Genomic DNA, 23,149 nt, shown 5'->3' with positions numbered 1-23,149 from the left:
TGCTTTTTATTTTTTAGCTCCTCACTGGAAATTGCTTTCACCCTCCTCCACTTTATCCTCACAACAAGTACCTGAGCGTATGGGACCCCAGGTTGCCTGGCAAGTTTTCATGGTCAAACATGGGATTAAGAACAGGGGTGGCCAAACTGTGGCTTGGGAGCCACATGTGGCTCTTTCACACACTGTGCAGCTCTTGAAGCCCCCAATGTTTCGTCGGCTGGCTCGGAGAATGCATTTGAAGTTATAGTTGCTTTCTTTCCACCTCCCCCTTTCCATCTATTTTCCTTCCTTCCCCCCTCAAACATCTTGACGTTCACGTCTTGTGGCTCTTGAACACCTCACATTTATTCAACGCGGCTCTAACATTAAGCAAATTTGGCCGCCCCTGGGTTAGAGGTGGGGTTCAGTTTAAAATTTGGTAGTTTTTTTTAGGATTGAAGAAAGCTGGGGCAACAAACATCTGACATCCTTGTCTTGCAGCTCTCAAATATCTGATGTTTCTTCTATGTGGCTCTTACGTTAAGCAAGCTTGGCCACCCCTGGTATATCCCATTAGCAATGAATTCCACAAGTTCTTTCTTTGAGAGAAATTCCATCAGACCCTTCTAAATCTCTTGCCCAGCTAAGTCCCAAAACTGACAGTCAAAAACACTCTTCCTTGCCAGATAGGAACGTCTTTATTCCACATTTACCAAAAAAAAAAAAAAGAGAGAGAAAAGGTAAAAAAGGCAACGTTGAGATCCTTCCACCGATACTACTGATCCTTTGCCACTTGTCCGGCTTTCGAAGAGAAGGAACTATTCTGCTTCGATGTGAAAAAGGCAAAAATCCACTTAGGGTTCCCCCTGCCACGTTGCCATAAGCAAGCCCCGCCCCTCTCACTCCAGAGTTTTCTTTTCAAAACGCAAAGCAGCCAATTGCCATTCGAGGAGCACCGCGCTGCATTCTGGGAGCTCCAAGGACAGGAGAAAATCCGGCAGGCCTGAAACAGGAAGACCGAGGTGATGGCCGAGAAACATTCCAGCAGTACACGAAACATGGAGTCACCTTGCCATTTACAACCAGTGTCTAATTCTAAACCAAGCTGGCTGAGAGTTCAGCTGCCACCCTCCAAAGATACGAGCCTTTCGGAGCTGGCCCAGAAGGCGCAGGTGAACAAAAGCACCGTGGCATTTCTCAAGATTCCAGGGGTGCGGGGAGAGAAGCATCTGGCTTGCCTTGCTGCACCAGGATCCAGACAAGGGTAGACTGGCAAATAAACTTTGGATACCAGTTTTAAAATAAGCCTTTGCGAGCAGAAAACTAGCTCTGACTGGCTGCCATACCTTGCAGAAATTATTTTCTACCTGCGGGGAGGCTCTTGTGTACACGATAAAACAAGCTGAACCTATTCTACTGTCGGAAGTAGTATAGTAGTTTCTACCAGCAGGGAATTCTAGCACCTCACCCTTCATTGTTTCCAGTCCAGACCTGCTTTAGAAGAACAAGGTTGGACAAGCTACTACATGTGACTTTGCGAGTGCTCCCTACTAAAGGCTGGACTTTTCAGGCAGCAGGAGCTCCTTTGCATTTTAGGCCACACACTCCTGATGTAGCCAATCCTCCAAGAGCTTACAGGGCTCTTAGAAAAGGCCTACTGTAAGCTCCAGGAGGACTGGCTACATCAGGGGTGTGTGGCCTAATATGTGAAGGAGTTCCTGCTACAAAAAAAGCCCTGACTAAGGGTATCTGGAAAAAGGGCAAACCGAGCCCTTCTTTCTTTAGAAACATTCATCGCAAAATGGAAAGGGAGCATTCAATATACAGCCCTTCTAAATGGGACTATGGCAGACCAAGACAGTGGACACCGTAACTTTTGGTGCAGCCAGGGATCTCTGCGTTTTCTTCTCTTGTCGGAAGCCCTGAAGCTCCCTCACAAGCTGCTGAGGTAATGCTGGAGCTCCAGATGCCCACAAGAAGTAGCAAAGCTGCTGCTATCTATTTGGGCATTCTACCCCCTTGCCAGGCCAGGATTAGGGGGGCCAGTCCTGGGGTAACGAAGTGCAGATCTCCTCCAAAACTTTGGGCTTTTGACAGCAGGAAAAGGAGCTACGCCACTGATGTTCTGTCAAAAGCGTCTTGTGTGGCGGGACAGGAAGGGCCAGAGAGCTGAAAACCTGACAATGGGCCACGTAACACTGGGACTCTGGGTGTGCCAAACAAACCAAAGGGTGATCGTGAACACGCTGGAGACCCTTACTTGCCCGAGAAAAGAAACCAAGGCGGATTATGGACCGAAATGAACAATTCTGACAACAAGCAGCCTTCCAACACAAACGGGTTTTTGAACGTCCGATACCCTGAACTCTGGACCTCAAGGACGAACCCCGGCTGGGAGGGGCAGCCCCTCCTTTGGGTCCTTGAACACAATCTTTGTGGTTTTCTTCCTTGCCCAGAGAAAAATTCATAAAGAAGTCTGACAAAGATAAATGGGGCCTTTTCATTAAAAAAACCAACCTTTTATATATTCATTTTATGTCTGTTTGAAATCACACGAGTAAAGGAAAGGGGAGAAGGGGGGGGGGGGGGGCGGCAGATCAGGAGAAGGGGAGGAAAAATAAACTGAACAAAAAAAAAAAGCAGGAGAGATACAAAGAAAACAGCAGCATGAGGTTGCCCCAAAAGTTCATTATTCTCTAAGGGAGGGGGGCAATAGAGGGGGGGGCAGGAAAGAGCACAGGAGGGTGAAGTGGGGAGGAGACTTGGGAGGGGGGAGGGCCTAAAATGTCATCTATCGCGTGGCTTGAAAAAGCATTTCTGGAACACAAGGTGAGGCAAGAGGCCAAGTTTCCGGGCACCGCAGGATCGCGGCAACCTGAGCGAGGGGGGGTCCCTCCTGGCGGTTTCAGCTCTCGTTGTCCTCGTCGGCAGAGTCTGACTCGGCGTGGGACCTCTCCCGCTCGGCGGCTGGCCGGTCCAGCTCGGGATAGTCTTGCGCTCTGAAAGGGAGAAGGGGAGGGAGAAGAGAGAGACAGGATGATCTTCCACGGCAAAGGCAGGAAATGATGTTGTGGAGCAACGTCAAGTAAGCTGGAAGGTGCAACACAGCCCCCTATACAGCTGAGACGCAGATCCCATCTACCTCACTCCTATTTCGTGTCGCTTCCAGGATCCAAGATGGAGAAAAGTGCAGTGCAGTGCCCAAAATCTTTTAACAGGAGATTCTGGGCACTGAATATTCTGCACACAAAGCATATCTGTGATCAACAATCTACAATGCCTCTAAACACACACACATAGGAACACACACACACACAAAATGCAAGGATGGTTCAGGCCAAGGGTGGCCAAACTTGCTTCATGTAAAAGGCACATAGAATAACTCAGCAGATGTTTGAGAGTTGCAAGACATGAACGTCAAGATGTTTGAGAGCTGCAAGACAGGAGGGAGCAAGGGAAGGAAGGAGGGTGGGAAGACGGTGGGAGGGAGAGATGCAGAGAAAGCAACTTTAACTTTAAATGCATTCTCCAAGCTGCCAACTGGCTTTGCTTGGAGAAGTGATTTAAAGAGAGAAATGCCTTCTCCAAGCTGGCTGACGGGGGCTTTGAGAGTCACAGAATATGTGTTAAAGAGTCACACATGGCTCCTGAACCACAGTTTGGCCACCCCGGCGAAGACCAAGCCATTTTGAACTGTCTGCCTTTCAGCATGGATGAAGTGTCGGATGCCTTCCCGTCGGCACAATTACCAGGAAGCCAAACCAAGTCCCAACCTGCAGCCAATCCTTACTCATTGCGGGTGTCTTCGGGGGACGCCCCTCTCTTGGGGTCCCCAGAAGTCCAGTCTTCGTCTCTGTCCTTGTTCTCTGTTGCGCCGTCTCCTTTCTGGGCTGCCGACTCCCCATTAACAGGTGCTGGGACATCTGAGAAGGGAAAGTGACGTTAAATTAAATACAGAGAAGGAGAGAACCAACAAGGAAAGGAAATCCCAGAAGAAGAAAAAAGATGACGGGAAGAGGAGAAAAAAGGAGAAAGGAGAAGGAAGAAGAAAGAAGAGTATTTTCCTCACTTTGCTAGCATTACACCTCACTCCTCCCACTGCCCTCCTCCCCCTTTTTGGAGGCAGCCACGAGGGTACATATGAACATATGAAGCTGCCTTATACTGAATCAGACCCTTGGTCCATCAAAGTCAGTATTGTCTTCTCAGACTGGCAGCGGCTCTCCAGGATCTCAAGCTGAGGTTTTTCACACCTATTTGCCTGGACCCTTTTTTGAAGATGCCAGGGATTGAACCTGGGACCTTCTGCTTCCCAAGCAGATGCTCTACCACTGAGCCACCGTCCGTCACCTGACAGGAGTGGCTCTCCAGGGTCTCAAGCTGAGGTTTTTCACACCTATTTGCCTGGACCCTTTTTTAGAGATGCCAGGGATTGAACCTGGGACCTTCTGCTTCCCAAGCAGATGCTCTACCACTGAGCCACCGTCCCTCACCTGACTGGAGCGGCTCTCCAGGGTCTCGAGCTGAGGTTTTCCACACCTATTTGCCTGGACCCCTTTTAGTTGGAGATGCCAGGGATTGAACCTGGGACCTTCCACTTCCCAAGCAGACGCTCTACCACTGAGCCACCGTCCCTCCCCAGTGAGGGAGGGTATCAGTGAGGTTCCTGGTTGTCCTGCCTGAGCCAAAGAAGAGGAGTTGGTTTTTTTATACCCTCTTTTTTCTCTACCTTAAAGGAGTTTCAAAGTGGCTTACAGTCACCTTCCCTTCCTCTCCCCGCAACAGGCACCCTGTGAGGTGGGTGAGGCTGAGAGAGCTCTGAGAGAACTGCTCTGGAGAGAACAGCTCCGAGAGAGCTGTGACTGACCCAAGATCACCCCAGCTGGTTCCATGTGGAGAAGTGGGGAATCGAACCCGGTTCTCCCAGAAGAGAGTCCGCTGCTCTTCACCACTACACCACGCTGGCTCTCATTCAGCTCTTCCCCTTTCCCAACTGCCTCCACTAGGTTGCCCCAGAAGGGAAAACGGAGCCAGTGGGGTGGCTCCTGTCCCACAGCTGTATGCTGCAGCTTATTATTTCCACAATGATTCTACATTTTTCTCCTCCATCCATGTACGTTTATCTATAGTTATAAAAGCCACTGTGCTGCAAACCAGTCATGCCAGAAGAGACTAAATAGGGGATATGAGGAATGGACAGGGCTTTTTCTGCAGCAGGAGCTCCTTTGCATATTAGGCCACCCCCCCCCCGATGTAGCCAATCCTCCTGGAGCTTACAAAGAGCCCTGCAAGCTCTTGGAGGATTGGCTACATCAGGGGTGTGTGGTCTAACTGCAAGAGAGTTCCTGCTACCAAAAAAGCTCTGAGAACAGACATTGCTTTTACAAGGTCCAGGCCTGTACACAGTATATTTTCTTTTCCTTTGCTCGCATTATTTAAAACAAGAATCCAAAAATTTTCCAATTCATGTTTTCCTGGAAGACTTGTAGCAGCGTCTCCTCCTCCCTACCTCTCAGGTACTGTATACCAGACCACAAAAATGGTAACTGCTTGGGGCAGGGTGGGCAGGAAAAAACACAAACTTAACATGTGGACTCAACCTGTTCTGCCAGGGGTAGCACTTCGAGTCTCTGGCATCAGCGGAATAACTAAGGTTCAGCGGTCCCAAGCAATGCTCCCTCTACGCTGTGGGGTCTTGTGAGCAAAAATTCTACTTTGTGAGTGACTGGCATTAAAGCTGTGAGCTGCTGCATCAATTAGTTTACTCTGGGGCTGTTTTTCTAGAACTAAGGCAAAAATGTGTGAGACAGAGGCTAAAACACCGAGCTGGCTCACACTAATTGAGCTTAGAGGGAACACTGGACCCAAGTCGGAAACCAACAAGATTTTCAGAGTATAAGCATCTGAGAGTCAAAGCTCTCTTGGTCAGACAGCTTACACCTGGTTGGTCTCTAAGGCTGGTCGGCAGCAGACCGTCACAGCCACCGTTCTCGAACTATCTTCATACGTAAGGGGAGGATCCTTATGCCAGAGGAAACCACTCCTGAGGAAACCACAGCTCCCCATTGGCTCTTGATAATTTGAGGATTACCCACTACTGAAAAAATGAGAAAACCCCAAGATGTCTCTCCGGTCTTACTGAGGCCACCCCACATACAATCTGACCATGGCAGACCAAGCCTACCCACCCAGCCCCGCCCCCTTACTGGAACTCTTCTCTTCATCCTCTCTCTCGTTCTGCGTTTCTCCTTCTGGCAGCTTCTCTTTGTCTTTGTTGTCGCCTTCTCCTCCCTTGTCCTTTTCGGGGTCGGTTTTGTTGACCTTCTGGTTTGCCCCAACCTTCGGCCCCAGGACACGGGACTTCAGGCACGTGTACACCTCCGCCGCTTTCTCCATCACGTCCTTGTTGGCCTTGTAGCGGCGGATCTTGAGAGGTGCACAGAAGGCAAGAATGAGCATGCAGCGTTCAAGCTTCACAAAGTCTGCATCTACTGAGACATGCCCATTCCAAGTAATGAATGGAAGGAACATATGAACATCTGAAGCTGCCTTATACTGAATCAGACTCTTAGCTCATCAAAGTCAGTATTGCCTACTCAGACTGGCAGCGGCTCTCCAGGGTCTCAAGCTGAGGTTTTTCACACCTATTTGCCTGGACCCCTTTTAGTTGGAGATGCCAGGGATTGAACCTGGGACCTTCTGCTTCCCAAGCAGATGCTCTACCACTGAGCCACCGTCCCTCACCTGACTGGAGCGGCTCTCCAGGGTCTCGAGCTGAGGTTTTTCACACCTATTTGCCTGGACCCCTTTTAGTTGGAGATGCCAGGGATTGAACCTGGGACCTTCTGCTTCCCAAGCAGATGCTCTACCACTGAGCCACCGTCCCTCACCTGACTGGAGCGGCTCTCCAGGGTCTCGAGCTGAGGTTTTTCACACCTATTTGCCTGGACCCCTTTTAGTTGGAGATGCCAGGGATTGAACCTGGGACCTTCTGCTTCCCAAGCAGATGCTCTACCACTGAGCCACCGTCCCTCACCTGACTGGAGCGGCTCTCCAGGGTCTCAAGCTGTGGTTTTCCACACCTATTTGCCTGGACCCTTTTTTGGAGATGCCGGGGATTGAACCTGGGACCTTCTGCTTCCCAAGCAGATGTTCTACCACTGAGCCGCCGTCCCTCCCTAAGTAGGGAGGAGGCAGCAGCTGCTCTTTCAGGGGCTTGCTGGTCCTTCCTGCTGCTGTTGGGCTGCCCCCTCAACCCAGCACTGACAGTGAGCGCGCCAGAGGGCCAGCATAGGAGCCAGGAGCCTCCAGCACAGTTTTACCCATCGATTAGTTGATTGGCGGGGGGAGGGGAGGGGCCCTTTAAATAGCCCGGGAGTGCGGCACTTGACTGCCCATTCCTGGGCACTGAAATAGACCTGCTGGGGAAGGGAGGGAGGGAGGAGGGGCGGCGGGACTGTGGAAGGGGCGGCAGGCTGCAAGTTTGCCTAGGGCACCATGCGCCCTAGGGCCAGTCCTGACAACTTGCCCATTCACTGACACTAATGGGCAGCATGTGTGCAGCGAGGAGTGCCGCTTCCATGACCACTCAGAGTGCTGCCGCTACTAGGCGCTATCAGCATGCTGTTCCTTGGTGGCATTCTGCAGAACATTCAAGCCAGGGGTACAGGAGGAGAGCTTGGGAGGGGAAGGGGAAGGACATGTAGGAGGATGGGCAGAGAAATGTTGGCAAGAGGGTCAGCAGCTGTGGGCCCTGGCAGATGCCCCACCTCAGGGCATGCTGACAGCAGCCCTTGCCAGGTGGAAGGGAGGGAAAAGAAGATATTGGGTTTATATCCCACCCTCCACTCTGAATCTCAGAGTCTCAGAGCGGCCTACAATCTCCTTTACCTTTCTCCCCCAGAACAGATACTCTGTGAGGCAGGTGGGGCTGAGACAGCTCTCTCAGAAGCTACCCTTTCAAGGACACCAGAGCTATGGGTGACCCAAGGCCATTCCAGCAGCTGCAAGTGGAGAAGTGGGGAATCAAACCCGGTTCTCCCAGATAACAAATTCACGCACTTAACCGCTACACCGAACTGGCTCTCAACTGGAGTGAAGAAAAAGAGCGGACAAAGAACCAACGCAATGAGAAGGCGCAGTGCTATGAACCCAAAGGATATGAGCAAGCGCAGATCAGGATAACCTACGAGTGGAAACACTGGGAGAGAGATAAGCAGCACTAGAAACCTGGGAAAGGACTTGGGCTCTGAAGGGAAAGGGGTTAGACAGAAATGCAGGATCAACAAAAGCAGGTTCAGCCGGGAAAGATGCTGAGCTGACTGCACTGCATCTGGTAACATGACAGTGAGGGGAGGCGTGCACTCTGGTCAAGACCCTCTTACCTTTTTCAGTGTGGCGACCACGTCCGTGTGTTTCTGGAGGATCTGAGAGGTGACCTGCAGGCTCCCCAGTTCTTCTAGGGCGCTCAAGCACCTCTTGATGTCCTAACAGGAAGAGAAACCGTGGTTACCGTCTCCGCACACCCCATTTCACCCAAGTCAAGTTGAGCCAAGGACTTCCTTGGACTTTGTACGCGGAGGGGGCTGCGTTGATTGCCTTTGATGTTTCCGCTGTGCTTTACAAAAGCGACAAAAACATAAGATTCAGGCGAGGTAGCCGTGTTGGCCTGAAGCAGCAAAGTTTGAGTCCAGGGTCACCTTTAAGACCGTCAAAGTTTTATTCTGGGTATACCCAGGACAGGGCTGCCAGCTCTGGGTTGGGAAATACCTGGAGATTTTGGGGCGTGGAGCCCGGGGAAAGGAGGGGCTTCAGCAGGGTGTGATGCCACAGAATCCATCATTCAAAGCAGCTGTTTTGTCACCTGCAGGTCACCTGAAATCCCAGGAGATCTCCAGCCACCACCTTGAGACTACTATGGTCTTCTTCATAGGCCCTGATCTGGGTGCCCCTGCCTTCTCAGATTAGGTGGGTGACGCCAGAACTTTGGCACTCTTCCCCCAGGGACAGTCATCTGTCTGTCTCCTGTTGTGGTTCCACCACCAGATAAGGGCTTTTTAGTTCATTAGGGTTTGTAGAACCTTTCGGGCTCAAGTGCCGTTTTCTACTGGAGAAAGTTTTCCTTCCAGACGTTTCGTTCTCGGCTGCAGAGAACATCCTCAGTGGCGTTGCAGCCGGAGCAGGCGCTCTGATCTTCTTGGCTGCTGTGCATTGAGTGGCACAGCAGCCAAGAAGTGGCCACTCAATGCATTGAGTGGCCACTCAATGCACAGCAGCCAAGAAGGTCTGAGCGCCTGCTCCAGCTGCAACGCCACTGAGGATGTTCTCTGCAGCCGAGAACGAAACGTCTGGAAGAAAAACTTTCTCCAGTAGAACACGGCACTTGAGCCCGAAAGATTCTACAAACCCTAATGATGTTACCAGCCGTGAAAACCTGAAAGCTTTTTAGTTCATCTGGCATTCCCTCCTTCCTAACCAATGTTTTAATAGCTGCTTCGCTTGTATGTGTTTTCCATTGTTTTAGTTATCTGTGTTGGGGAAAAGGGTTGATTGTAACAGTTTTTAAAATGCAATTGTTATCATGTAGGTTTTCAATTGCTTTACCGTATGGCTTAAAATGTATCCACGCATGTTTCCAACTGGTAGCCACCTTACTGGCCCTCGTTAAGGGGTAGAAAGGCAGAATATAAATTTTGTAAATGTATAAGATCATCGATTGCAGAGGTGCACTGGGGGGGGGCATAAAGACACTTCGGCTTTTTTGTTTTCAGTACAAAAAAAATCTAGCGTCTGCTAAGAGATGCTTGAATGGCAGCCCATCTCTCTGACAGGCCTAGAATGCACACAAATTCAGGAAGGATATCGGTTCAGTTAGAAACCTGCCCAGAGGGCTTCCCAAACCAAAGTCCAATCTGACAAGACTCTTTCTTACTGGGTTATCGACTTTGAGAGCAAACTTGATCTCACTGTGCAGTTTTTGAAGTTTCTCTTCAATTGTCAACTCTGCAAAACAGACAGCCAAAAAAGGATTAATTAAGCAAACCTCATAACAAATATAAGTTTAAAAAAACCTCTTAAAATGAGTTTTAATTCTCCATAAATCATACATACACAATAAATAAAACTGCTCTACTACATATATGCTGTTAGTCAAAGAAGATGACGTAACAGAAAACACTAAATGCGTTTCTGCTAACCGCCTTCTTTGGTGGTTGGTGCAATAAAACAACTTCTGGGGAATATAAAGGCAACTGCCACATACGAATGTATTTATCTCATATATCCGTAAGGCTCCCTATGACTTGCAATCAAGTTGGAAGCCAGAAGAATCCTTATAGTTTACATCAGGGCTTTTTTTGTAGCAGGGACTCCTTTGCATTTTAGGCCACACACTCCTGATGTAGCCAATCCTCCAAGAGCTTACAGGGCTCTTATTACATGGCCTACTGTGAACTCTTGGCAGATTGGCTACATCAGGGATGTGCCGCCTATTATCCAAAGGAGTTCCTGCTACAAAAAACGCCCTGATCCACATTCATGAGAAGACTGCTTTGAAGCCACATAGCCTGAACAAAAAATGGGTAGGGTTAACAATTGTATGAGCATCCAACAGCATTGAAGGCCAACTGGGAAAACGGCGCAAAATAATAATAATCCTACAGTAAAAACTTTAAAGATCACACATACCTGGTGCAGCTTCAGAGAAAAGTCGAGGAGTGGTTCAGCACAAAAAGAAAATGAGGTATCCCAAACACGGCAAGAATCAAGCAAGCAATCGTGAAGGCTCTACTGAAAGGCCATCAGCCCCTGAACAAGTTTAAACCATGGCTGACGGGACTGGAGTAACCAAACCCAGAGCAAAAAGCAAGAAGTTTGTCCCCTTCTATCGTTCTAAACCCAGGGTTGGATTTTCTACGCTTAATCCTTTAATAGATCAAATTGGCCTTACCGAGACAGCCAGGATCTTTGCGCCCCCAAACAATTTCAAACTGAACAATGGCCCTTATTTAAAGGAACAACCAACATGACCACCCAAATAGGTTACATGCATTGGGGCCAAAACACAATTGCCTGTTACCATGAGGTCCCATTTTCAAAAAGGATGGAGTACAGGGAATGCAATGTATTGGTTGACTGGACAGTGCTCTGATCAGGCCTGTAGCCAGAAAATTTTAGGTAGGGGGGCCCAGGGGAGAAAATTTTAGGTGGGGGTGGTGGTGGCTGCAGGATCCAAAATGTCATCTGACTTTGAGGGCTATGAGCAGGACTTTGCTGTACTCACTGCTGAGATCACAAACTGGATTCACCGATGTGCCACACTTTCACAGAGAATGCAAAATTAACGAATCACAGAAAAAGCTAATAAAAAAAGAAATTCACTGTGAAAACTTACTAGCTGCAGTTCATATACTAGAATGAATATAGAGCCAAACAATTTTTGTTATTTAAGTGCAATGATTTCTAATACTAATACTTGTACTGGTCCTTTTGAAAACAAAGTTTGAATTTCTGTAGCAGGAATGGATTTCTAAGCGATACCAGCTTTGATGAAAGAGAAATCCTGAAATGGAGTCTTTACAAGTTACCCCTTTGTCAGCTGGACTTGCATGGAATCTCTATTTTAAAAAGCTAAAGGTGCAAGCACCAGTCATTTCTGACTCTGGGGTGATGTCGCATCAAGACGTTTTCATGGCAAACTTTTTTTTTTTAATGGGGTGGTTTGCCATTGCCTTCCCCAGTCATCTACACTTTCCCCCCAGCAAGCTGGGTACTCATTTTACCGACCTCGAAAGGATGGAAGGCTGAGTCAGCCTGGAGCTGGCTACCTAAACCCAGCTTCTGCTGCGATTGAACTCAGGTTATGAGCAGAAAGTTTGACTGCAGTACTCCAGAGCTTCTTTTAATTTGAGAGAAACCCTTGAACGGAATGGTGGAACAGCACTTTACTAAGACTTGTTACCAGATATCTGTTCAAATATCTTTACAGAGGTGTACTGGAATCTTTGAAGAGCCCCGTGGCGCAGAATGGTAAGCTGCAGTACTGCAGTCTGAGCTCTCTGCTCATGACCTGAGTTCGATCCTGGCGGAAGCTGGGTTCAGGTAGCCGGCTCGAGGTTGACTCAGCCTTCCATCCTTCCGAGGTCGGTAAAATGAGCACCCAGCTTGCTGGAGGGGGGCGGGAAGTGTAGATGACTGGGGAAGGCAATGGCAAACCACCCCGTAAAAAGTCTGCTGTGAAAACGTCGTGATGCGACGTCACCCCAGAGTCAGAAACGACTGGTGCTTGCACAGGGGACTACCCTTTTTTTTAATTGGAATCTTTAGTCTTTGTATTCTATGTGTATTAGAAATTACTGCACACACAGAACAAAAATTGTTATTATAGTATGGTATGAACGACAACTAGTAAGATTTCACAGTCAATTTCCTTTTTGTTAGCACTTTCACAGAGCATGTGGACACAGTACACACAACAGGGCACAGCCTTAGAAGTTCTGTCCCTGCCCCTATCTAGTCCTCCCCCATAAAGTACCCCCACAATTCAACTTCCTGCTTAGGCTCTCCTTATCCTCTCCCCTCTCACCTTTTTTCTTTTCCGGCCGTCTCTCGGGGACCAGATCAGGTTTTTTCCTGCCTCGTTCTCCTCGCAGCCCTCTATGGAAGGGGGTTAAAAAAAGAGAAGTTATAGCAGGGGTGTCAAAACTCATTTTGTTATGAGGACCGGATCAGACATAAACTTTATAAAGGACACAGACAAACACAATTAAGGAATTAAAACATGCTTTAAAGATGAGCACCCTTACAATATAAAGCACCATGCTTTGAAGACTAGTACCCTTGTTTATTTAACAGTTTCTGATAACACCACTTCCTCTGAATTATTGCATCAAAATCTGGAGACAATGTCTGTGCTGTAGCACTCTTGAGTATGCTGTTCAGGTGGGTGTCTGTAAGCTGCAAACCTACTTTTGATTTATTGACATTCATTACCGTAATCTCATGGTCAAAGCTTTGAGCCTAAGACCCGCGTCACTAGCTTTTGTATGTAAGTTGCTTCATGTGCTCGTCAGCCAATGAAAAAAACAGAGGCTTTTCTCTGTAGCTCCTATGCAACTGAGCAAGCCTGGCAGAGCAAACGGTGATGCAGAAGGAAGTAACGTAGAGAGAAGGAAGCAGATGACAGTGAGTTGCTTGTGGGCCTGATAGGAGCCCTCTAGGGGCCTGATTCAGTCCTCGGTCTGCATGTTTGACACCTCTGGGTAATATATAGAGTCTCTCTGCACAGGGATGAAGGGGGAAAAAGAACCGCAGGCTGGATGCTACAGGCAGGGACATCTGGAGTGAACACAGTAAGAAACTGGGCCAGCAAAACTCTCTTTCCTCCCCCAAGCTGGAACCACCATAAATTATCCTGCAAAAGTTATTCTTTTTGCAAGCATGGTCCTGTTTTGCTGCTCAGGAAGAAGCGATATAGGTCACTGAAACTCTGCCCCACATAGCCCTGAGGTTCTCGCCTAAATTCTGAGACTGCAGCAAGTGATCCCCCCGCCCCCCTCATTTTTTACACCTCTTGGGAAGCCTGTAAATACTCGAATCTCACCACCAGCAAGGAAAGCATGTTTCAGTGCCCTACATATTGCATGCTGTGTTATAGTTTTAAGTTTTCATGCAAAAGCATAAGGGTGAAAAGCACAAGAAACAGGGGGGGTATGTCCCCTCCTGCCGCAAAAGGGGAAGCGAAAAAGCTCAGAAGGTCTGTGTGATAAAAGCCACCATCTCCTTGCAGCAGCTGGGACGACAGGACAGGAGTTTGGGCAGGAAGAAGAGCAGGCTTATAAGCAACTGTGTGGGGGGGAGACTCACCTGTTCCGCGGCTTCTCGTCTCCCTGGATCCTCTTCTCCTTCGGCTTCCTCGACAGCTCTGAAGGCGGTTTCTTTGGCTGCTTCTTCACCTAAGAGGCGGGGGAGGACAGTCAGTTCGAGAGAAACCCTTCCCTGTTCTTTCCCAGGATGCACTGGGCATCTTTGCATCCCTGATGCTGTCTGGAGAAGGGGCATCAGACAGCAGATTGGCCTCGACGGAGCAAAGGCTCTGCTCCATACAAGGCATGCCTGAGGTTTACATGAATACAGAAAGCCTTTGCGGGTTCAGTCCTTGCAGGGCTTTGTTGTACCGAAAGCCTTCTAAGCTTTTGGAGGACTGGCTACATCAGGGGGGTGTGGCCTAATATGCAAAGGAGTTCCTGCTACACAAAAAGCCCTGAGTCCTTGCAATATTTTCATTTTGCAGGGGGCTGGGGAAAGACCTCTCTTCCTTCTGGAAGCCAACGTAAGCAAGCTGGACTGATGCTAAGAATCCGTAGAAAGCAGCTTCAGAAGAGCTTCAAGTCCGTATTGGAGAATGGAGGAGCCTTTGAAGGATCCCCCCCCCCGGAATATTTGCAGCCAATCAGCAGAGGAGGCGGTACAGGCAAGTCTAAGCCAGGAGACAGAAATCAGTCAATATAGCTGGCTGGCACAAACCGTGCCAATGTCTCCTGTCCTCTGTTCTTTATGCAATGTTCAGCGGCAAGTTCATGCCTGATCTGGCTGCCAAAACGAGCCCAGGAGCTTTCTTATAGATCTGGGGGGTGCTCACCACACCCTGTTGTTTTATGCTGATAGCTCCAACTGAAAATGCAAAAACTAAAACGAGAGATAAAGGGGAGGGGGCTGACTTAGCCCAAACTGAACTGAAAACCTAAAGGCTACTGAGATCTAAACGTAGAGGCACAATAATTCTGTCAGTCAAAGTAAAATATTAAATATTGGTAGATGTATAAAAATATTACACGTGTTTATTACAAAATAATTTAAAAAGCAGATATTGGCCCTCGTAGCAGCCTCAATGAAGAATCAAATTATACAGTGACTCCCAGTTTCAGCACACACCGAGGTTGATCATGCCTACGGACTCGGTTATTGCATCAAATTACGTTCTTGAGTTCTGAGAAAGAACTGATGGTTCTACATAATGTAAAAATGATTACTAAATTAAAACAAAAAACAAAAATGCAAATGGAAGCATAGAAACTTTGCTCTTTGAAATTGGGTAGGGGCAAGGGGGCAGATGGCCCCCTGAAATACTTCTTTGAATGGCCTGGTATGCACAACACCCCTCCCCCAACCCATCCATCCCACCCTGCAAACCCACCTCTTTCTCCACTTCCGAATCTGAGGACGATGGAGCCTTGGGCCGCCCCTTTTTGTTCTTCTTTGGGACCTCACTGTCCACGCTGCCATCGCTATCCGAGTGCTCCACCTCTGCCTTCTCTATCCGCTCCTTCTTCCTCTCCTTCTCCTCCCGTTCCTGCTCCCGCAGCCGGCGCAGCTCCTCCTCCTGCTCACGTTTCCGCTTCTCCTCCAGCTCCCGCTGGCGCTCCTCATCGCGCCGTTTCCACTCGCTGATGCGGTCCACATCATCACTATCACTGGGAAAGGGACAGGAAATGAGAACGTGAGCTGAGGGAAAACGCAGGACGGGACTGCCTGACAAGTTTACTTTTCTCTTTGGAGGTAGGGGGAACTGTTTCCCGTATTCTGTGTTATGGAACTGCGGTTTCAAGGACCCGAGGTCTCACCACCCTTCTTGCTATCTGCGTTCAGAAACAGGCATTAATTCGTCTAGCCACAAAGCTGTCAAAAGCCCTCTGTGAAAACATAAGAAAAGTCTTGCTGGACCAGACTTAAAGTCCATCTAAACCAGAATCCTATTTAACACAGGGACAAACCAGATGCCTCTAAATTTTAAAGGTTTTTATTAGTTTTCTAGAAGCTGAGGGTAAAGAGTAAGGGGGGATGAGAAATTAAAGTTACACATCAATCTTAGTCTGCATATAAAATATTTTCATGAAATACAAGTCTGCATCTACTATACTTTCTTAAAATACATAAATTGTCACATATCTCTTAACTTTACATCATCAACATTTTGATAGTTTTGTATTGTAAATCTTCTTGTTATAATACCTGTTCAATTTGACATTTCCAACAAAAGCAATCTTATAGTACAAAATACAGGAGAAAGGAGACATAAGTTCACACCAGAGAGTCTTGAGTATCTAACCAAGTAAAGCATTTCAACCAATGTTTTCTTGCTTCTTCCTTAGATTTCCCAGCTAACAGCTGGGATAAGTAGTCCAACTCCACTGTTTCCAGAATTTTTTCCACCAAGTCCATTCTCGTGGGAGTTTCCTGAAGTTTCCATCTCTGTGCCAAAAGAATCCTGGCTGCTGTGCTAAAATGCGCCAACAAATATCTCTTTGGAGTAGTCCTCAGGAAATATAGTCAATAAAAATAGTTCTGGTTTGAATTGAATCTGTGTCTTCATAATCTTCTGTAATAATTTGTGAACCATTTTCCAATAGTCCTTCACTGTCTCACATGTCCACCACATATGATAAAAAGAACCCACCTGTTTAGCACATTTCCAACATTTGTTAGACATATTAGTATACATCTTACACAATTTCTGTGGAGTCATGTACCATCTGTAAAACATCTTATACAATCTTTCTTTAAAGGTTACTGACCTGGTTAATATTGAATTTCCACAATCTCTCCCATTCTTCTAACATAATATTATGACCCAAGTTTTTCGCCCATTGGACCATACTACCTCAACTTGCATCTTCATCTGCAGTATATATATGTATATATTTTATATATAATATATATACGTATATGTATATAACGTATGTATATAATTTAGAGATTAGCTTTTCTTGAAGACCTAGAAAGATTTTATCAAATGGATATTGCTCTGTGTTAAAGCCTACCTAGATTCAACTTGCATTCTCAACCACCAAATCATTTTAATGTCCATGTTTTCTAACCCTTCTCTCGTTTTCAGTTGATTGTCTTTTCCCAACAGGTCATCATATCTATAACTCTGGTTAGGTTTTAAAAGATTTGGATGAGTGGATGCTTCCACTGGGGATACCCATCTTGGAATTTTCTGGTAAATTCTCGTTTTTAACCATGACCATGTGTGATACAAAGATTTCTGGAACCAATGATTCTTAAAATAAGAATGTCCTTCAAGTCTTTGATACCATAGGTATGCATGCCAGCCCAAATTAAGATCATGTCCCTCTAAGAGCAACTGTCTCTTATCATTCAATAGTATCCAGTCTCTTACCCACAAGAGCACAGAAGCTTTATAATACAATTGCCAATCTGGAAGGCCCATACCTGCTCTCAATTTAGAATCTTGCAGTAACTTTAGTTTAATTCTTGGTTTTTTGCCTTGCCAAATATATTTAGAAACCACCTTTTTCAATTCTTGAAAAAACCCACTATTTAAGAGTATTGGGATAGTTTGAAATAGAAATAATAGTCTTGGCAGGATATACATCTTTATTGAGGCTATTCTTCCCATTAAGGATAAATTCAAATCATGCCATTTTTCCAAGTCTTTTTTAATTTCTTTGAGTAATTTATCATAACTGTCCATTTTTAAACCACAGCTTTTGTTTGAGATAAGTACACCTAGATATTTGATTCTTTTCTCATACAAAAACCCTGATTTTTGTTGAAGAGACTGAATTTGTTCTATCGTCATATTCTTTGTCAAAATTTTTGTTTTATGGTAGCTGATCTTCAGTCCTGCCCAGTAACCAAATTGAGTGATCTTGTTTACAAGGCAGTCACAATTGAATCTATTGGTTGCTCTAATATAAAAACCAGGTCATCTGTGAAAGCTCTCAATTTGTATTGTTCACCTTTTACCACCACTCCCTTGATATATGTATCTTCTCTTATCTGGTTATTCAACATCTCTAAACATAAAATAAAAAGGAGTGGTGACAATGGGCAACCTTGTCTTGCACCCTTTTGAATATCAATTGTTAGTTCACCGTTCACCATCACCCTTGCTCTTTGGGAAGAGTATATTGATTCTATTGCTCTCAAGAAATTTTCATCACATTCCATACCTTTCAGTTGTATTATCAAAGGCCTTCTCAGCATCCAGACAAATTAGTGCCAGTTGTTTCTCTGGATGGGTCTCAAAATATTCCAATATATTACAAACTGTTCTAACACTGTCTTTCAAATATCTTCTAGGAAGGAATCCAGCCTGGTCTTGATGTATTGTGGACTGTAGAACTTTCTTCAAATATTGTGCCAATATTGCTGCAAAGATTTTACAATCCACATTTAAAAGAGAGATTGGACGGTAGTTTTTTCTATCTTTCAAATCTGTACCTTCTTTTGGAATTAAGGATATTGTAGCTTCTTGCCATGGTATTTGGGCTTCGTCTTGAATCCTTTCGTTTGAACGGTAACAGTAATGACTCCTCATAAGCTTTGTAGAATTCCGCAGGCAATCCATCTGGACCCAGGGCTTTACCATTCTTTTGAGATGCCATTGCGTATCCAAGTTCCCTTATTGTTATTGGTTCATTTAAAATTTTTTGTTGTTCTTCTGTAAATTTATTCAGATTATTTTGGTTAATATATTCTTCTAAATCTGTCTTGTGAACGTGTTTATCTTCATATAATTTTTTATAAAATTGTTCCGCAATTTGGCATATCTCCTGTTTTTGAACTTTCTCTTTGTTATTCTCGTCTTTCAAGACCGATATTATTCTTTTGGCATTCTCTTTTCTCATTCTATAGGCCAACCACCTTCCAGGTTTATTAGCATGTTCAAAAAAATTTTGTCTAGCAAATCTCAATTTTATCTCCATCTCCTCTATGAGTAATAAATTAAGTTGATGTTGTGTTTCTTTAACCTTATTCTGGAACTCCTGTCTTGTCGGTTGGACTTTTAAATTCTTTTCAGCTTCTCCTGCTTGCAACATTAATTTTTGAAAGTTTTCAGTTCTTTCTTTCTTCTTTGCACTGTATCTGATTGCAAGGCCCCTGAAATATGCTTTAGCAGTATCCCAAACTACTTGCATCTTTACATCTTGTGTTATGTTCTGTTTGAAAAAGGAATCCATTTCAACCTATAAATAAATCTTTATCTTTCAAGAGAGGTATTTAACCTCCATGATCTTCTCATTCGTGTGCCTTTGAGCTTTACCATTACAAGACTATGGTCTGATATGACTCTTGTTTGGATTTCTGTTTCAACTATATCTTTAACCAAATTTGTAGAGAGCCAACACATATCAATTCTTGACCACGTTTGACGTCTAAAAGAATAGTAAGTAAAGTTTTTGGAGTTTGGGTATCTTGTTCTCCATACATCAACCAGATCCAGTTCTTCTGCAAGCTTCCAAAACCTTATTGGTAATAGAAGACTTTTGCTTTTAGTATGTTTATGTAATTTTTTTGTCCAATTGTCTATCAGAAATTGCATTAAAATCTCCTACTATGCAGTATTCCACATATTCCAAATTTGATAACTTAAGGTGTAAATCTTGAAAGAATTTCTCTTGATGATCATTTGGGGCATAAATATTTGCCAGTAGGATTTTTTTATTGTCCACCATGACTTCCACTAGGAGGATTCTTCCATCTTCAGAAGGGTACTATAATTGTGGGTTACATTTATCCTTAACATAAATTGCCACTCCCCTTTTCTTTTTATTGATGTCTGTTGCTGAAAATCAACTGCCAAGTTTCTTATTTTTCAAAAGGTGTTGATCTTTAACTAAAATATGGGTTTCTTGTAAACAAATTATGTCCATTTCCAATTTTGTCAGGTATCTAAAGGTCTTCCTCCTTTTAACAGGGGAACTGAGTTCATTCACGTTAATAGAGATTATTGATGCCATTATGGATTTTTCTTATCACTATCTTTTTTAGTCTGTAGTCTTGTCAGGTATTTCTATGGTTCATTTGGATCCTCTTCACCAGAGCTTTTTTCTTTCTCTTCATCATCCTTCTTTTCCTTCCCCTCTTTTTCTTTCACTCTATGCAAAAAATTCTGAGCTTTAAAAATGGAATTTATCCTATACCTGCTCTCTTTGTAAGTAAAAAGAAGGCCTTCCGGCATTAGCCACGTGTAGGGTATTTCTCTTTCTCTCAGGAAGCTTGTCAAGGTTTGATATTCTCTCTTCTTTTGTCTCACTGGCCATGGTACCTCTCTCAAAATTTTCACCATATTTCCAGCTATTATCATTGGTTTCTCTTGCTTGCTTCAAAATGTCTCTTCTTTTCAACCAGCGATTCTGCATCCATTGGACAAGCTGCATCATTACTATGAAGGTTGTAAAATATCGTCTCTGGTCCTCTTTCGTGTAAGTTTCAAGTGAACTTCGCTGGGCAATTTATTCCATCTCGTAAAGCTTGATGGCACTCAACTTGATCAAACTTTTCTTCCATCTTTTGAGGAGTCACCTGTAGAATTTCAGCCAAGGCCTCACTTAGTATTTTCTGTAAATCTTCAGTTTTCTCTTCTGGTACGTTTTGGAACCTCAGCATATAGGCAGCTCTATCTAAAAGCAATGCTTCAGGATTCAGTATTAGAAAGAAAGGAAATTTACAACCTTCATAGTAATGATGCAGCTTGTCCAATGGATGCAGAATTGCTGGTTGAAAAGAAGAAGAGAAGAAGTCCGGCAGTCAACCCCCGTGCCATTTAAAAATGGCTATCGGGACAGTGAGGCTTGCAGCGAGCCGGGATTAGGGAGCAGCCGCCGCTGTCACCCCCGTTCCACCGCTCGAGCTGTTTGCCTTCCAGGACACCTCCTGGGTCCCAGAATCGAGTCTCCCAACGGGGGAGACCCCTCCACTGTCAGATTTAGGAACGGCTCTTAACGCACCGATCCGAGCTGCTCCTAACGACGGGTTGCCGAAACCAGAAGTTCCCCATGATGTCCCTAAAGACTCTACAAGCAAGGCGAGGAGGCCATGTCTTCCTGTGTTGACACTTCTAGTATTCAGATGTAGACTGTCTCTGGTCAGGCAGGTTCCACTTACTCATGGTGGTGAAGTCTTCCTCCATCAATATATCCCAGAGATGTGGCTCTTCCATACATCTTGTGTGGCTCTTGAAGCCCCCACCGCCCCATCGGTCAGCTTGGAGAAGGCATCTGTCTCTTTAAATCACTTCTCCAAGCCAGGCCAGCTGGCTACCTGGAGAATGCACTTACACAGTTTAAGTTGCTTTCTTTCCACCTCTCCCGTTTGTTTGCTTGCCTGTCTGTTTTGCAGCTTTCAAATATCTGACGCTCATGTCTTTCAGCTCTCAAAACATCTGACGTTTATTCTATGTGGCTCGTACGTTAAACCAGTTTGGCCACCACTGATATCCAATACCTTTTTAAAGGCCCAGTAAACTAGCAGCCATTACTACATCCCGTGGCAGTGAGTTCAGCAGTTCAATTCTTGGAATGAAGAAATGCTTTTTTTTTTGGTCTGTCCTGAAGCTACTGCCCGTCAACTTTGTTTGCAGCTCACGGATTCTGGCGTTATGGCAAAGGGAGGGAGAAAAAGTTCCCTCTGCCTCTGTCTGAAAAGGTAGCTGGCCTACCTAACAAGGGTGTTTGATACAAAGGGTCACCAAACTCATATAACTCCACTGAGATTTTAAAAGAATGTACTATAGAAGTGAACGGAAGTTGCCTAAAGACAGATCTCTCTTTTATTCATTCCAGCTGCTCCCACACTCACGCTAACACTTGGCAACAAGCTCTCCTGCTCTGGCTAGTAAGTGGCCATTCTTAAATTCCTGAAGGAAAGGAAGAATTGACTGCAGGTGCCCTGAGAGGTGAGCAAAACGGGAACTGGCGAAGCCAATAGGCTAAGCTCAAGTTACTGCAGGCCTGTCTGTGCTCTGGGAAACGATTGCTCCGCCCCATTCCCTGTCTGGCTTCCGGCTATTCTGTGAACCATGTGGCGCCTCCATTCTCTCACCTGTCACTGCTGGAGCTGCTGGGAAGCCTCTCAGGCTTCGGTTTCCTCCCACGAGGCTTCGGAGGGGGCTTTTCCGCAGCTGTAGGGGGGAGCAGGAGAGGAAAACAAGAGAGCAGAGATTTAGCCAGGTGAGACATAGGCAAGCAAACCACACCAGAGAACACACATGCATACAAACTAAGTCAGATTCTCACAGTGACTGGTCAGAGAGGTCATCCATCCAATCCAGCATTTTAAGAGGTCAGTTTCTAAAGGAAACCAACAGCCCTTCTTTATCTATCTGCTTCCTTTATGCCCTGCACTTCTCCCCAATGGGGACCCCAAAGGAGTTCCCCATCATTCTTGTGTTCAGTTTTGGGCACCACATTTTAAGAAGGATACAGACAAGCTGGAACGGTTCCAGAGGGCAACAAAGATGGTGGAGACCAAGTCCTATGAAGAAAGGTTGAAGGAGCTGGGCATGTTTAGCCTGGAGAGGAGGCGGCTGAGAGGTGATATGATCAGCATCTTCAAGTACCTGAAGGGCTGTCATATAGAGGATGGTGTGGAATTGTTTTCTGTGGCCCCAGAAAGTAGGACCAGAACCAATGGGTTGAAATAAAATCAAAAGAGTTTCTGGCTCAACATTAGGAAGAACTTCCTGACAGCTAGAGCAATTCCTCAGTGGAGCAGGCTTCCTTGGGAGGTGGTGGGCTCTCCTTCCTTGGAGGTTTTTAAACAGAGGCTGGATGGCCATCTGACAGCGATGAAGATCCTGTGAATTTAGGGGGAGGTATTTGTGAGTTCCCAGCATTGTGCAGGAGGCTAGACTAGATGACCCTGGAGGTCCATTTCAACTCTATGATTCCCCTCTTCTATTTTAGTCTCCCAATAATGCTGAGAAGTAGGTTAAGCTGAGAGCCTGCTAGGAGAGCCAGTCCAACATAGTGGTTAAGAGCGGTAGACTCTACTCTGGAGAACCAGGTTTGATTCACTTCTCTACATACAACCAGCTGGGTGACCTTGGGTCAGTCCCAGTTCTCTCAGAGAACACCATGTACCTCACAGGGGGTGTCTGCTGTGGGGAGAGGAAGGGAAGGTAACTGTAAGCCACTCTGAGACTGTCAAGCATGCGGGTTCAATGACAAGTCGAGGTGGATACAAAGACTACGTTTATTGATAGACCGATACTTTGGCTGAAGCCATTTCTTGAGAAGAATGAAACTGATACATTGATACAATAGTTTTAAGGCTTACTTCAAAAGGATTCCAAAGGGGGGGGGGGACGTGGGAGAGCGTTCACACATAAAATATCAAACTGTCTACATTCCCAGGGCGTTAT

The 23,149-nt window shown here is 45.8% G+C and overlaps 1 protein-coding gene across 1 annotated transcript in view; it reads right to left on the bottom strand.

Moving 5' to 3' along the window:
* Positions 1-2,476: 2,476 nt before the first annotated feature.
* Positions 2,477-23,149, bottom strand: part of HDGFL2 (HDGF like 2) — a 38,676-nt gene continuing 18,003 nt past the window's right edge. Inside the window, exons 8-16 of the mRNA XM_060232666.1 lie at positions 21,829-21,907; positions 15,173-15,449; positions 13,843-13,931; positions 12,563-12,633; positions 9,911-9,981; positions 8,364-8,465; positions 6,186-6,405; positions 3,770-3,902; positions 2,477-2,978 (exon numbers count right to left, since the gene is read on the bottom strand). Of these exons, the coding sequence (XP_060088649.1) occupies positions 2,885-2,978; positions 3,770-3,902; positions 6,186-6,405; positions 8,364-8,465; positions 9,911-9,981; positions 12,563-12,633; positions 13,843-13,931; positions 15,173-15,449; positions 21,829-21,907 (1,136 nt within the window). The 3' untranslated portion in view covers positions 2,477-2,884. The remainder of the gene's footprint in view (positions 2,979-3,769; positions 3,903-6,185; positions 6,406-8,363; positions 8,466-9,910; positions 9,982-12,562; positions 12,634-13,842; positions 13,932-15,172; positions 15,450-21,828; positions 21,908-23,149) is intronic.

Source organism: Heteronotia binoei, chromosome 2 (genome assembly GCF_032191835.1).
Source record: "Heteronotia binoei isolate CCM8104 ecotype False Entrance Well chromosome 2, APGP_CSIRO_Hbin_v1, whole genome shotgun sequence".
Classification (NCBI taxonomy): Eukaryota; Metazoa; Chordata; class Lepidosauria; order Squamata; family Gekkonidae; genus Heteronotia; species Heteronotia binoei.
The sequence above is the reverse complement of the archived record's forward strand: the minus strand, read 5'-3'. Positions and strand labels throughout refer to the sequence as shown.